We start from the raw sequence: 14,879 nt of genomic DNA, 5'->3' as shown, positions 1-14,879 counted from the left end.
GTGAAAGGGCCAGTGCTAATGCAAGGCTGTGAACCAAACCGCCCATGTCAGAGACACATCCACACGACCTGCTGGTGAGGGGTGAGCAAGCAAAATGGAAACAGAGGCTGCCCTCCATCCTGTCTCCATAGTGGAGCTACAGAGAAGGAAGCACAAATGAAGACTAAACAAAGACTTGTTTCAGGAACATAATTATTTGATCTCTGCTGCAGCCAGGCAATTACTAGAAGTGATGATCACTAAAACTGAATTCCACTACTTAAGCTAGGAAAACATTCAGCTTATAAATTACTAAAGAGAACGAAAAGCAAACACAACTATGTGGCTCAGCATATATCTATAATAATGTCATGGTAACCACTTGTTTGTACTTTTTATGTTATGCCTAACATAGAATCTCTATAGTAATAATCTGTGGAAAAAAGAAACAGATAGACCCATATACATGGTGCTGTTGTTTGGACCAATGAAGAAACAAAATCAAAAAGCACCTCCCCTTCCAATAAAACAGTTCTGCTTCATATAATTTTGCTAGAAGTTGTATTAAAATAATCAGTATCTTGAGGTTAGTATGCCAGAGAGATTCTGTCTCCCTTTTGCTATTATGATTGGGGCTGGAAAAGTAATTTTTACAGTCTGCATGGCAAGGTACAAAAACCCTAAATTGCTGAAAAGAATGCAAAGGATGAAAAAAGCCACAAGGAAAGCAAAGACAGTGAGAAGACAGAAACTGAAAAAATGATGTTGCTGTCCTCAGTGGAGGGTATACCTGAGGAAGCGTCTGTCACTAGCCCACCTACTCAACAGCAATAAAAATGGCAAGCAGTTTCATTTTCTTCCATCCATCCACCCATCCATCCATCCATCCATCCATCCATCCATCCATCCATCCATCCATCCATCCATTCTTCCTTCCGTCCCTCCCTCTCATCACCCTTCCTCTTTTTGTCTTTCCCTTCCCTCTTTCCTCTACTTCTCCATTTTTTTGATGCTTTAAATACACACTTTATATGGGAGATACTAGTGGGCTTTTTCCACCAGAGGAAAGAGCACCACTTTCTCAACCAGGAAATTTTTTTGGACAGCATTTATGATCCAGCCTAGCAAGTGGTTCCAGTTCCTGACTGACCTCTGCTACTTCTGGCATGCTCAAAGCAAAGCAAGCCAGTCCTTGAGGGAAGGCCGTACCAAAAAGCTACTAGAAGGCCAGAAGGATCTAATTTTTGTTGCAGCTACAGTTTGCTATTGGCAACAGCATCCAAAATGTCTCACTGAATCATCAAGCAATAAACCGAGGCACAAATTGATATCATCTACAAATTTCAATTTGTAAGAGTAATTCTTGACAAAATTCATGATTTGTGCTGTGAAAAACATTTCCAGTTTTGTTTCTTCAGCGCATACATAAGCCTACCGTCATCTTGCTCTCCCTTCAGCTTTGGGACATTATGTCAGACAAACATAAGCACAGGCTTCTTCTCCAGACCAGTATGTCATATGTACTGGTTTACCCCATAAGTCCTTTATGTGCCATCCTCCCATTACATCCAACTTCAGGACCTTCCTGCCACACTCTTAGGCCAATGGCTCCTCCACATCACCGATCTCCTTCACCTCTGCTGGGTTGGACACATGCCCTCTGCTCAGCCCTCCCCTGCCATACCCCAAGCTTCAGCTTTCCCTTCCCTGCCATTTCACAGCCCTCTCCTCCTCCTTCCCCTTGCCTGTGGCTTCCTACGCTCTTCTCCCCAACTCATTTCTTTTCTTTTCCTCCAGAGAACTGCTCATGTATCAGTCTTTTCTGATTCATCGGGGGCAAGCAGAAGTGATGCACCCAGCTGAAGGAGCCACAGGCAAGGTTTGTGGTTGTGTCCTGCCTTTCTGCTGCACCTGGTGTATCAGCACCTACCTGCAACCAGGGCTCTCCAGCATGGCCCAAGTGCAGACAGCGGAGCAGAACCCTTCAGAGCCACCGGTCAGGCATGGAGATGCATGATGTACAGGTCTGTAAGTACTGGTCAGAAAAACTGCTGGAGGAATATAAAACTTCTGGGGGAAATCTAGGAAGAACAGTTGGGTGCCCCATGACACACGCAGGTTTCTGGTTTTAGAGTGGCTTTTTAATGAGCTTTCAAAAGCAGGGAAAAGTATAGATAAAAAGAAAAATAGTAAGATTCTGAACAGACATTCCCTTTCTTCCCTCCTACCCTTCTGTGGCTCAGTTTTACAGCTCCACCGCAGACAAACCAGAGACCAGAAAGTCAGTAGAGAGTGGAAGATCCACCCAAGTCTTAATGGCACTTCAGCTCCAGACACTTGCTGGATCCCACTGGGTTCCTGGATAGAACAATGCAAAAAAGAGGAAGGGACCTATTTTAGAAAATGCTAAGCCAATTAATTCCTGCATGTTGAAGAAAAGGCATGAGCTGGCACAAGGATCTCTGGCTGCTCTTTTAAGGACTGCTGAAGCAGGTGTGAAAAGAAGCTTTTTTAAGATGATGATTTCCTCATATAAGCAAACACCACAACAGAGATGGGGCAAGGCATTAATCCTGTGGTCTCCTCTTCAACGACAAATGGTCTGGCCCCATTTTCAACCCATTTTTACATCTACTGTCAACCTAACTTCGCCTGCTTAAGGAGTTCCAGTCCCTCCCACAGGGCCATTTACCTCCTCTCAGCTGGTCCACACAACAGGACGTAATTTTACATACACAATTGACCAAATCCAGGCACCCTTTACTGTCTTTTATTTTTACTCAGCGCTCTCTCAGGCAAACGTCAATGTGGCTTCCTGAAAGTAAAGAGAGTTTGCCTGAGGAGAAAGCGGGTAAGGAACTCACTTCCATTACTTCAGTATCATAAACCCTGTATTTCATAATCTGTAACCTCCTTTTGGCCTTCTGCTGACCCATGTAATACTGCATCTATCCAGCTGTTAGAACCTCTGTTCAAACACTGCACTCACCAGAAAACTCTACCCAGTGTCACAGCTGGTACCAGGAGGCGTGGCAATTTTGCAACTACTTCTTAAATTGTAATTATTTGTTAGTCTTGAGGAATCGTAATAGCCCATATATCATCAGAGAGGAAGTGACATAACAAAAAACTGCCATTGCCTCTTTCTGGTACACAGACAATATTTCGGTGAGATTATAGGTGCAAATCTTCTCAGCATTTCAACAGCCAAAGTCCTTTCCTTTTCTGTCAAATTTGTAATATCAAGAAGAAACATCAGTGAGATCCTAAGCCATTTATGCATATGTTTCTAATTATTTTATTTCAGTCTGTTATCCAAAATTAGAAATTACATTAGTATAAACCCACAAGTTTTCTCTGTCATGGTTTATCTTTTCATCTTTCTGCTGGAGCAAGGAATGAAGTCGCAAGGAATGAAGTCACAAGAACTTACGCACACGTGTTAAAAATTATAGCCCACTTACATATACTTTTCAGATAAACCCAGTAACTATCCTTAAAAATAAGTACAGTCTCAATAAAAAATAAAAGGTATTGCTTTCCTCACTAGTCCGTCTCCATAAGGTGTTCCATGTGTTTACCAACTAAAACTTGACTGACGTTAAGTGAATGAAGGGACAGAGTCAGTGACTAAGCGAGGAGACAACATGTAACAGAATCAGGATTACCCGTACAGACCCCATCCTCTGAACGGCTCTGGCACCTGCCCTAGAGGAATGCACAATGCACACATGCTCACTACCTACATCCAGTTTCAGCTGTGTATGTGCACTGCCTATCCCTTCAGTTCTGTCACCTTTCTGAAAACATACTGCAGAGATCAATGGTTTTTGGCACGTGTGTGTTCAAGTCATTTGCTAAGATGAAATACACCGTTTTGGGGGTATCTGGCAATTCAGACTGCAATACTCAGTTTTTTAAGCCCGCTGACTGAAAGCAGGTTTCTGCAATTTTGTTTACTGCCGCAAAGAAATTCACACTGTATCTCCACAGCACATAAAATGACATATGATGAGGAAAGAGCTTAATAAGGCAAGCAAGTATCAAAAAGCAATTCAATACAACTTGAGAAAACCATTTTAAAATTTTGCTAAGAAAAGTTTAATTATATGTATTTTTAAATCTGTGAACATGCTTCTTAAAAAGCAAACCACTGGATAATTCATTGCACTGAAAGGAATGGCCTGACTTGTATTGATATCAAAGCGGTAAGATTTCATTGCATATATCAAAAAAGGAAGCTACATCAAATGATGAAATTAAATAGTAATATGTTTTGCAGGGTTGGCAGAGTACGTTGACATGGCAGAGCACGGGAAAGATAAAGATACAATATTAATTAAATATCTTTCAAGGACAAGCGCCAATCTGTGCACATTTTGTAAGCTTTTCCTTGTTATGTCCATCATCTAGCATTTTGAGTTACATACATTTGGCCCCTCTGAGTGAAAGAACTAACTTGAACTTTATTTCCAGAACAATCCAAGAGAATTAATGAAGCTTTCTTAACGTCACTAAAAGGAAGACAATATAGAACATGTCCTTACTTCTATTTTTCTGCTTTTATACTAAATGAAAAGGAACTAAGCAGTAACAAGGGGCACTAGAAGCAGCTGGAGAAAAGATCCCTCTAGCACAAGTTCCATGAGGGCAACTATACGGCTACCCTTAAGCATAATGTATACTGAAGTAGGGGTACCTCTCACAGCACAACTGCAACTACACACCACACTCAGCCCAGTAGGCAGCCTGTGTAAATCACTAATTTAGGGAACACAAATCACTGCACAAGTCTTTTCAGCATATGGTACAGAAAAGATGCCGGAAGGCCTCAGGAGAGCCTAACACCGCCATTGCTCCTCTGCTCTCTGGGACATGAGCCCAGCCTTTCAGAAACTCAGTGTAGAAACCTGCCCAGAGCTCCAACTCCTGTGAACTATGTATTTCTTCATATTTAATTTATAGTTATCTTTTTCTTATTATCATCCCATCTTCCACCCAAAGACCTAGCCAGCTCTCCTTCTCCTAGTAATCTGGAAGGACTGGAGTATTGTGATTTGAACTTTGGCTACACCTTTCACTTTCATTAGTTATGCTATTGATTTTGTTAGATGATTGCATCTGGGAGGGATGAGAAACCAACATTTAGTTAACAGCGGGTGGACTTTTTAAAAATTACTTCTATGGCTATCCTCTGCCCTTAATCTTGAGAACTGTCATGAACTACATGTCTATGGAGGCAAACTTGACAAATTTTAAATCAATTTTTTCCTTTCAGAGTATAATTTATTATTATTTCCAAACTTATCTTCCACAGACTGCTGCAACAACAAACACCAAGACCACATTGATCAGAACATCATCTTACTGGCTGATCTAATCTCACTGAGAGAAAGGAAGGCTTATAAAATATGTTTGAAGACTAAACAGTACAACCAGTGCCAAGTTTCACTTGACTCACACTATGTGGAAGCTGAGGCCCAAATAGCCAATGTTCTCGTCTGCCAGAGGCCCATGTTCTCAAGTTCAAACACATTTTATATTTGCCAGTCATATTTCCAGTAATCACTAAGTTCTACTAAAGAAGACATTTAATAACTCGTATGACACCATACACTATATTTAATTTTCTCTTTAAAATACATTAAGAAACATTTTGTAAACCCCAAATCCTTTAATAAACAAAATGTAATCAGTATGGGTGTGTGTACCCAGATTTCTGTGTGCGAAAGAGATTTTGGAAACTAAGGGCTCTAATTCCATCTTTTCTGAAAGGCCCTAGATTTTAAAAGGTCAGACCAGGAACTTTCAAATAAAGAAAAACCCATGAACGCGCAGAAGGAGCACACATCTGTTATGCTGCAGTTCGCTCTGCAATCCAAAAGCAACACTGGGAAAGGCACGCAAACAACATAACAATTTTGGTGGTTCTGGTGGGATTTTAGATAATGAAGAAATTTTTGGTTAAGAGCAAACTAGAATAAAAGCGCTATGAAAACTCAGCATATTCCAGCTCTATCCCCTCCTTCTGCATTGCTCTGAAGAAAAAAAATAGAAAGAAACCTCTGACATTTCTGATCCTCCTTCTAGAGGGAAGCAGAGAGTCTGTCAGTCTTCCTTGTTCCAGTTCAGAGGCTGTGCAAGTGTAGACCGATATTTTAAAACCGAAAAGGGATTTACCAGAGTCCAGAATATCCCCTCCCATAGGCTGCCTTAAACAAAGCGGAGCTGTGGGACCAAGGCAGAGGAAGCGGTCTCGGGTGGCAGCCCATGGTTTGGGAAGGTGTCCAGGCTGCTGAGCGCCTGCAGTGCCCCAGAGCGAGGACCACAGCGTGGGCAGGGCATGGCTTTGCTCGATCTCATCTAGAAGGAATCCTGGAAAACGTAATCCCGGGATCTGCTGGGATTTGCAGACCTCCATAGAAAGGCGTATTTGGAAGGAGCACAAGATAGAAGCAGCCTCCTTTTTAATAACTTAGGAAAGCCTGAAAGAAACTACAGATGATGTTCATCTCTCCTGTAAGCAGGGAGAAAACCTCCTTGTTTGACTTTCAACGTCAAATCTGAGGAGGCAGCCAGTAACTGAGCCACAGCAACACCTGGGATAGTTTAAAACTATGTGAACAGGCCCTTTTTTTAAAAAAAAAAAAAAAAAAGTGGTTTTAATTGCTTGTTTGTTTAGACTTCGCTGCTAGAGCTCTGGGAAGAAATTTCTCTTCAGAGAGAAGCTGTATTGTTTGTTTGTAAAATAGCTTGATAGGCAAAGCCTGCGGGGAAGATTGGTCTGTAACATACAGGAAAAGCAAACAAGAGTGGTAATGGATTCAAAGGTTAATGCAGAGTCCATGAGGAAATTAATTAGGTTAATGAATGCCCTCAGCTACCCACCCGCCACTTCATCCAAATGTAATGGCACAGCTGCACCCCAGCTCTGGGTGCATCCTCAAGAGGGCTGGGAACTGGATACTGTGAGATGCAACCCATGCAAGCCCTGAGTGTGTGACCCTGGACCAGTGTACCTATGCATGTTCACCTGCTAGGCTGCAACACTAATACCTTGCAGACCGACTGACTTCAGGCTGGGGGATCCCTGTTGATAGCCATTTGACCTCCTACAGTGCACAGGCCACAGTATGTTATTCTGCAATTGAAGGAAACCCTTCTTTTCAGACATGTGTGTGTCACTGAGCCCGATCTGGTAAGGCTGAACCATTGTGCAGGTGTAAGACTTATCCGTTTCCCAACCTGTCTTTATAGCTGAATTTTCTCACAGTAGCTCCAGAAAAGCTTACAAGCAGCTAAATTAACCTCCCAGTGCAGCTTAAATTCAGGCAAAAATTTCACACTCCCCAGTCTTTTCCCCAATTTGGGATTTAACAAACTCCATCCAAAATTCCAGGTCAAACCTGGTAAGCAATTTACTGTGACTGGCTTATTTAACATCATCCTTTCTGTACTTCACCGTTACCTTCAGGAACTACCTTGAAACTGTAAGGTGCTGCAAAAAGTGTTTATGTAAATTAAAGCAGCAATAAAAGGCTGCCAAGAAATTCCATAGTATGCTACCAAAATAAAACCTCAAGCTACTTCACGTAACCCCAAAGCTGAGGCTGAAAAAGCATCACAGTTAAAATAGTCATGAAGTTGTGTGTTGGGGTTAGAAAATTTCTTTCAGAATGAATTTCTGACAGAAAATGTAGTTTGGGTATTACTGAAATTTTGTCGTTTCTGATTTGACAAGATTTTCCCATGCTCATGAACAATCTAAAAGATCCATCAGGCCACTTCAGCATGGCTGCACTGGGGGCGTTCTGCCCTCTCCCAGCAGCTCTCCAGAACTATGTAGCCTTGGGGGAATTTTAGTTTTCAAGCATCCAATGGACCAGTTCTCGGTTGTGGGCTGGGCTTCTGGATAGACCACACCTCTCATAACACAGTTTTTTCTCCTCTCAGACTGACCAGTTTGGAGAAACCCAAGTGCAACCATGAAAAAACATAGGAAGATGCAGTTCAGGTTTGAACTAACTCAGAATGAGTTATTTTGTGACTTCTAGATTTACAGTGTTTGAAATATTTATAAAAACAAGATATATTGGTACAAAGTAAGGGGGAAAAAAACCAAAAAAACCCCACCCAGAGTGAAACATTACAATTCTTTTTTTTTGCCTCCAATAATGATATAAAGACTAAATATAATCTATGGACATAAGAAAAACCAGTGATTAATGGCTATGCAGACTGCTGCATGTCCATATAGTAGTGGTATGTGTGGGTCTGTCAGGTGCGAGATCTTGGAAAGCCCCACCTGTTCTGCATTTATGAGAATATATAATAGATCTTTGGTAAGATCTATCATTCTATCCAAGTACAAGAGAAACAGAGACTGGCTTAATTGAGGCTGCACAGGAAAAAAAGAGGAATAATTAATGCAAACTTCCAGTCAGGTAAACTAAGCTGCAGAATTTGCTGCCCTTCCTGGGGGCGACCTTTACTGAATGCAAGAAGAATAAGGGATTGGGAGAGCTTTCAAATGAGTCCAAGGCCAGGGAACTGTATGCAGACATAAAATGGCATTAACGAGTGATGAGCTCACATCTGTCTCTAATAGCACCATAAGTGGTTGCAGTGTTAGAGCTAGCCAGCTAGGTCAACCGTGTGTAAACGGTTTATCGTATACAGCTTATTTTCTCTGGCAGGCTTTGCTCTTAAAATAAACAGCACTGCACTCCATGAAAGGTTGGTGGTGACTGTCTCACCCTCTGTATGTACTGATTTGCTAGGGATCATCAAAATGACCTGCGAGGGGACACCAGACCCATGGACCTTTGTAGCTCACATCTTGCTGACAGGTCAGGTGCCCCCTCCCTGTTATTATCCCTGCAATAGAGGATATTGCAGAGCATCTCCTGAGGTGGGACTCTCAGGGGCCTTTCACCCGACCAGTTTATCCAAAAGGAGACAGTCACAAGTTCTCTCCCCATATAGAAAACAGTGATACAAACCAAGAAATAAAGGGCTCTTTAATGTAGCAGTGGAAAGTACAACAAGCTGAAGTCAGGCAAGTTAGAAATTTGGAAAAGAATGAGCAGTGACAATGAATAATGACAGGAGCAAGCTGCTAAGGAAAACAGATGTTTATCTCTTCAGATCATGACCAAATGTCTTTCTGGAAGATAAACTTCAGCGAAACAAAAATCACTGGGCTCACTACAGGTGCAAGTGAGCTGTTATGGCCTCTGTTAAACAGGAGGTCAGACAAAATGATCTAATATTCTCTTCAGACCTTAAATGCCATAGATGTCTGGGTTTGTCTGCGTGGTATTTTGTCGGTAGGTGAGAACTCACTTTGTTTCTGAGTCTGCATGAATCCATGCCAACAATGAACCAGGAGTCATGTAGCTGTGGTTAGCACAGTGCAAAATCCAACCTAATAACTTGCTCCTGGCTTGCAGCTGGCTGATGCCCGGCCAGTTCACAACACAGAATAAAGTTGCATCTGTCTGCAAAATACCATACAGACACACCTACCCTACACAGCAAGGCAGCCACGCTAGTGCATTTTTGCAGATAAGGAGACACAAGGCATGTCTGTGCCATGTCCTGGAACGCAGTGCAGGGATATCCAACAGCACCCACGGTGCTCACGCCGGAGCCAGTGGCAGTACAGCCACCTCAGCCCCATCGAAAAGGCCTGTGCCCTGGGACCAGTGCTGGCTAACCTGGCCATGCTGCCTTCAGGACCAAATCAGCATGTTAGCACAAGATCTGTACCACACGGTGCCAGGACACAGCTGGTGATGGTGACTACCCCTACTGCAGGGTAGATGGACATTGCTGCGAGTGGTGCTACAAGGCAAATTGTATCATGGATTCTCTTCTTCTGGAGCAAGAATGAGGGCTCAAGACATGCCCACTGTTTGTGGCTGGAGCTTAAATGCTCTGAAAGGGCAGCTTGCATTCCCTTCCATTAAACTCTCAGCACCCGCTCGGTAACTTGTCTCTTCTTCTCAGCATGAACTGAACCAAAGCAATTCCAACTGCAAAAGCAGTGATGTGGTCACACTGTTTTCTGTGCTTGGCATCTACAGAGTAGAATAATGAACACAGTAGTAAGAACGTGCACTGGACGTGCAAGGAAGGGCAAGTAAAGCGCATGGTGCTAATATTGCCACCACACGGTTTGCCTTTACAGAAAGCAGAGTGAGCAACACTGAAAATGTTTCTCAGCACAGAGCTGTACACCGACAAGGAAAGCATAGCTTGAGCAAAGACAGAACATGGTTGTGCGGGAAGAATGTTTTCCAAAAGGGCTTAAGCCACATGACCAAATTAATGCTATAAAGAAGTACTGAAGTAAAAGTGCAAACCAAAAGAAAAATTCAGACGTTTACTCCACTTGTGACAATCTGACTCAAAATGGTAAGTGCTGGGAAAGAATTAATATGGAAGAAAGGATTAACCACTTCTCCAGAAACATAAACACAGAAGAACACTTTTGAAAGTATCTTAACATTTGTAAGAAGCAGCAGAAGAGAAGTTTATATTATAGAAAAAAGTCAATAAAAATGAAAGATGAAGGTAAAGAAAACCCCACAAGCTAACCTTTCAAGCAAAAAAATCTTTTGTAGCAGGCTGTGCCTACTAAGACATAGTGTCTTCTGGGAATGGCTGACACCCCCCCTTTTTAAGGCATCAGATCCTCAGTTTACATGATTAGTTCATAATCTCAGTTTTTATTCAATAAAAAAGGTTTTCCAATTCTTCATGATATGAAGAAGGTCTTAAAACTGAGGCCCTAAGGATTAAACTACCAAGACAAAATTCCAAAACTTGGATACTTCTGAGCCTCTTGCTCTCTTTAATCCTGACCATTCATACGTTAATGCCTGCAGGTTTACCCTCAAGACCACTGACACCTGGTGAAGAGCCCCCATATACTGGCACCAGCACAGTATGTTCAGGGTTTATCTGTATAATTCACGGAGATTATGTGAAGAAATACTCAATAAGAACGACCGGTGCATGAGCAGTACCAGCACATATGACTTATTCCACAGGATACCTCCTGAAAGCATCCTGTGTCATTAGTTTCTGTGGGTGGACAGTTCCTTGAAAGAATAATGCTCAGGTGAATGGGCAGCGTATTTGGAAAGAGGCACTGGGGATGGGATTTAAGCAGTATTGCAGCTACTGCATATGAACTATAAAACATGGTAAACATTTCAGAAAAGTGTATTAATTGCAAAACAGAAACTTTCAGGATGATAACAATGCCCTTAAAGTTAAGTTCTTCTGTAATCATAGAACCTTTGAAGTTGGAAACTCCTTCTTCCCTCTCCATTGTCCACCAGTACGATTCTCACAAACAAATCACTTCAGCTGCTGTACTAGGAACAAAAACAGGATGGATATTAGACATTGGAAACTCTCCATTTGCCTTTACCACAAGGGGTTTTTTTCCCATGGATCCTAAGAAGGGCAGACGGGCATTCCCTTGAGGCAAACAGAGATGTTTTCAGAACATCGCGCAACAGGAATACTCCCTGACAACATGTCTATAATAATATGTTCCAAGTATAACTTTCTGTACTGTACCTTAGGCTATTTGGTGGTGGCAGACATATTTTTATGCCCATTCCTTTTCCCTGAACTTGTGTAGGGACCAGTGCAACTAAACATCAGCCTTTTAAAAGCACAACATCTCATTTAGCTTCACAGATGCTCTTAACAAGTCAACAGGTCCACAGAATTTTCTGAAAAAGGATCTGTGTATCACCATTATCCAGTTTCTCAATCAGCAAGGTGGAAAAGGTTATGATGAAAGAAATGTACTTACTCACAGAGTATCTGGCAAGCGGACAGATTCCAACCCACTCCTTGTCCCAGCATCTAGTTTCCTTACAGAGCCTCTATGTGGCCAGAGTTTGATAAAGATGTGAAAAGTGACACAGTGCCAAATGCCATCCCAGGCTTCCCTGTGGATAGACTTGCAAAAGAAAGAAGATTCCAAGTTCGTTTCAGTCCCATGAGGCTTCACGCAACACACAGCTAACGTAAATGCCATCCCAGGTGGCACTTCCCCAAGCAACAGGTAAACATCGATCCCTGGCTTGAGGTGTGTGCTAAGACAGCTCAGCTTGGCTCTCCCTGGGGAGCTCACCAGCTCCTTCCCTGCACATCTAATAGCACATCAGGTTTGGTAAATGCCCTGTCATGAACATAGCAAAGAGGAAGGTGATGGTTGACTCTCTCATGCTCTCAGAGCAGCTGCCTTCTCTTTGCATCTCCATGAATCTCATCTACAGTAGCCCTTCTCACTGAGAAAAATACAATTTTTCTGTGCTGCTGATGGTCCTTTCTGTTTCACATCTGGAGATTGTTAACCGTTTCCCATGTGGTCTGAGTTTTAGCAGCAAAAACACTCCAACAAATTCTAGTAAAACTGCTTTATTTGTATTAACTGGACACCGGATACCCAGATAATACTGTATGAGAGACTTTATTCTTCCTTCCTCTTCACACTGACATTTCACCTCGGCCTGTCCTCTGAAATAAATACTAGGGAAACCTCATGTTTTAGTGATTAAAAGTTCAGAACAGAAAAGGTCAAAAGCTGAAAATAATTTAAGCATGACATCTCTGTTTAGGAGAGCTTAAGTACTTACGAGTGGTGGAAGTCCCAACTAAAACTCAAACGATGCTGTGAGGCTGTGACTTCCCCTTGGATACCAACAGCTTACAGTAACCTCTGTTTTTGCAAAGTCATAATTTGCTGCCATGGAAAGAATTATATTAGCAGAAACTGAAAGCATTGCTGCAAATCACTGAGGGACAAAACACTGCAGGAGGGAAATGATACCTTTATGTACATTTTGCAACTGCATGAAAGAAGAAAACAAATAAAGCAGGGATGAGTGCTGAGAGGAGTGCTCAGTAGAGCTGGGAATATTGTTTTAAGTTGCTAACATGGAGGAAAAATTACCCAAGTCTTGGATAGTAAAATTTACTACCTTTCCAGAAGGACAGTTATGAATTTATCAGCCTTTATTTGGTGCAAAAAAAATTCTGAAGAAACATCTTTAACACTCAAGCTACTTTTAGGTAAACGCAAGAAGGAGAAGGTAAATGCTCTTCAAAAGCAAACTACCGCAATTAACTAAAGCAACCAGAATATTATGAATGTATTTATCAAAAAAATCACCACTAGCAGGGAAAAAAACAAATTTAATAGCAGCAGAACACCCTCCACTCTAATCAAGTAGGAAAACCTCTCCCCCATGAGATCACCACTGTGCCTGAACTGTGTGGCAAAGAAATCATCTTTAGAACTGAGAACGTGAGAATGAAAGAGATGATGGTTTTTATCAGCCAAATACTTGTTCCATTCTTTTACTTTCTCAGTTTAATTTAGTATTGAGCCCATTACTGCAAATTTACCAGCTACCAGAACTTTTGCTGCCCACAGCGCTACATCACTGTGTTGGATGAGATGGCAGAAGATATAACGCACTCCAAGGCTGTAGCCTGAGGCTTGCTGCTGCTGCTGCTGCTGCTGCTATGTCAGGAGAGCGTGCTCCCACTCAGACCCTGCCAGTGAGTGTAACTCATTTCGGGATTTATGTGGTGGATAAAGGTGGTGTAGTGCAGGACACAGAAAGGCTGCACTTGGCTGGCTTGTATCTAATTTATGGATGGGTGTACGTAGGCATGAAGTGTTAAGAGAATGCTGCAGACCACTGGAGGCTCCAGCCATGCTGTGGCACAGCAAACTTAAGCAATACCTCTGCCCCAAGCAAGGACTGGCTCTTGGAGAAAGGGTTTATTGCCCAGCATTCATCATCAGGAAAATGAAAGAGAACAGGTTTTATTTCTGCTATAAATCATGCACATCACCAAGCCACTCTGTTGCAGCCAGAAGAAAAACCAAAGGTTCACTGTGATCTCTGACAAAGAGGGACCTTTTTTTTTTTTTTTTTTAGCTGAGACAAGCTGTAGCTTTGAGATAATGGAAGCAAGTATTGTTTTTGAAGAGTTTTGTATATGCCTCACTTAAGAAAAGGAGGAAAAGATGTGAAAATCATAAGATAGTGGAGAGAGTCCTGTACTGTAAGAAACTGTTTTTGAAAACAGCGCAACTGAGCCGCCCAGCTTGTAGGCCAATGCAGGGAAGCTGATGCAAGAGCTCTGGCAGGGAGCGACTGCCTGCCAAATTCCTACTAATTGGTAATAAGGACAGCTGAAGAAACTGGCCTCTGAAAGGAAAAATAAAGTTTGAAACCTCAGACCAACTTCTTCAGGAACACAACTACTTCTGAAGAGAGTAGTAGATCCGCATGCATGGATAGATATAGGCTAATGCCTATAAATAACTCCAAGCTGGCAGCGCTACGGCAGTAACAGAAGCCAGACTGTGGTAACAGCCGGCTTCGCTATAGAAATTTTCATCTTAATGCCATCTTCCTTCTTGCTGTGGGAGACACACTGAAAACAGGTCTGGATATATTAAAACTCTGTCATGCCTTCAACAAGGTTTCATAAGGTTACATAAGTAATTTTCAAATTTCATTACAGAAATTCAGTTCAATCTCTATACGGTAACTATAAAATGCCTAGATTTCACTGTTTACATGAGAATGCCAAGCAACACGACCTTTAAATATAATTTTTATATTTCGTATATAAAATATTTTTTTTCAGTATTTTTCTCTGAAATAAATAAATTTTTCAGTAAATTTTCTCTACAACAGTACTAACAGCAGTAAGGAACCTGAAAGAGTTCAGATAAATTTGCCAGATTAAAGAAGCAAATATCCTTATTCCTGTTGCTGCTCTTGTTAACTTAAACTGAGATAGGTGATTTTATTCCTTCAGAATGAATGTCACACCTCTCAATTACAAAA

The 14,879-nt window shown here is 41.8% G+C and overlaps 1 protein-coding gene and 1 long non-coding RNA gene across 4 annotated transcripts in view; one reads left to right on the top strand and one right to left on the bottom strand.

The window, feature by feature from the left end:
* Positions 1-8,361, top strand: part of LOC114014081 (uncharacterized) — a 33,418-nt gene extending 25,057 nt beyond the window's left edge. The window contains exons 2-3 of the long non-coding RNA XR_003557440.2: positions 1,777-2,003; positions 5,297-8,361. This is a non-coding gene — a long non-coding RNA (uncharacterized LOC114014081). The remainder of the gene's footprint in view (positions 1-1,776; positions 2,004-5,296) is intronic.
* AIG1 (androgen induced 1) overlaps positions 1-14,879 on the bottom strand; it is a 127,976-nt gene that overhangs the window by 52,338 nt on the left and 60,759 nt on the right. The window contains exon 4 of one of the 3 annotated variants that reach the window (XM_055809590.1): positions 2,208-2,337. The exons of the other annotated variants lie outside the window; for them this stretch is intronic. Coding sequence (XP_055665565.1) covers positions 2,208-2,337 — 130 coding nt within the window. The remainder of the gene's footprint in view (positions 1-2,207; positions 2,338-14,879) is intronic. 3 annotated transcript variants of the gene reach the window in all.

The sequence above is a fragment of the Falco peregrinus genome, chromosome 7 (assembly GCF_023634155.1).
Source record: "Falco peregrinus isolate bFalPer1 chromosome 7, bFalPer1.pri, whole genome shotgun sequence".
NCBI lineage: Eukaryota > Metazoa > Chordata > Aves > Falconiformes > Falconidae > Falco > Falco peregrinus.
Note: the sequence above shows the minus strand (reverse complement) of the source record. Positions and strands in the feature narration are given on the sequence as shown.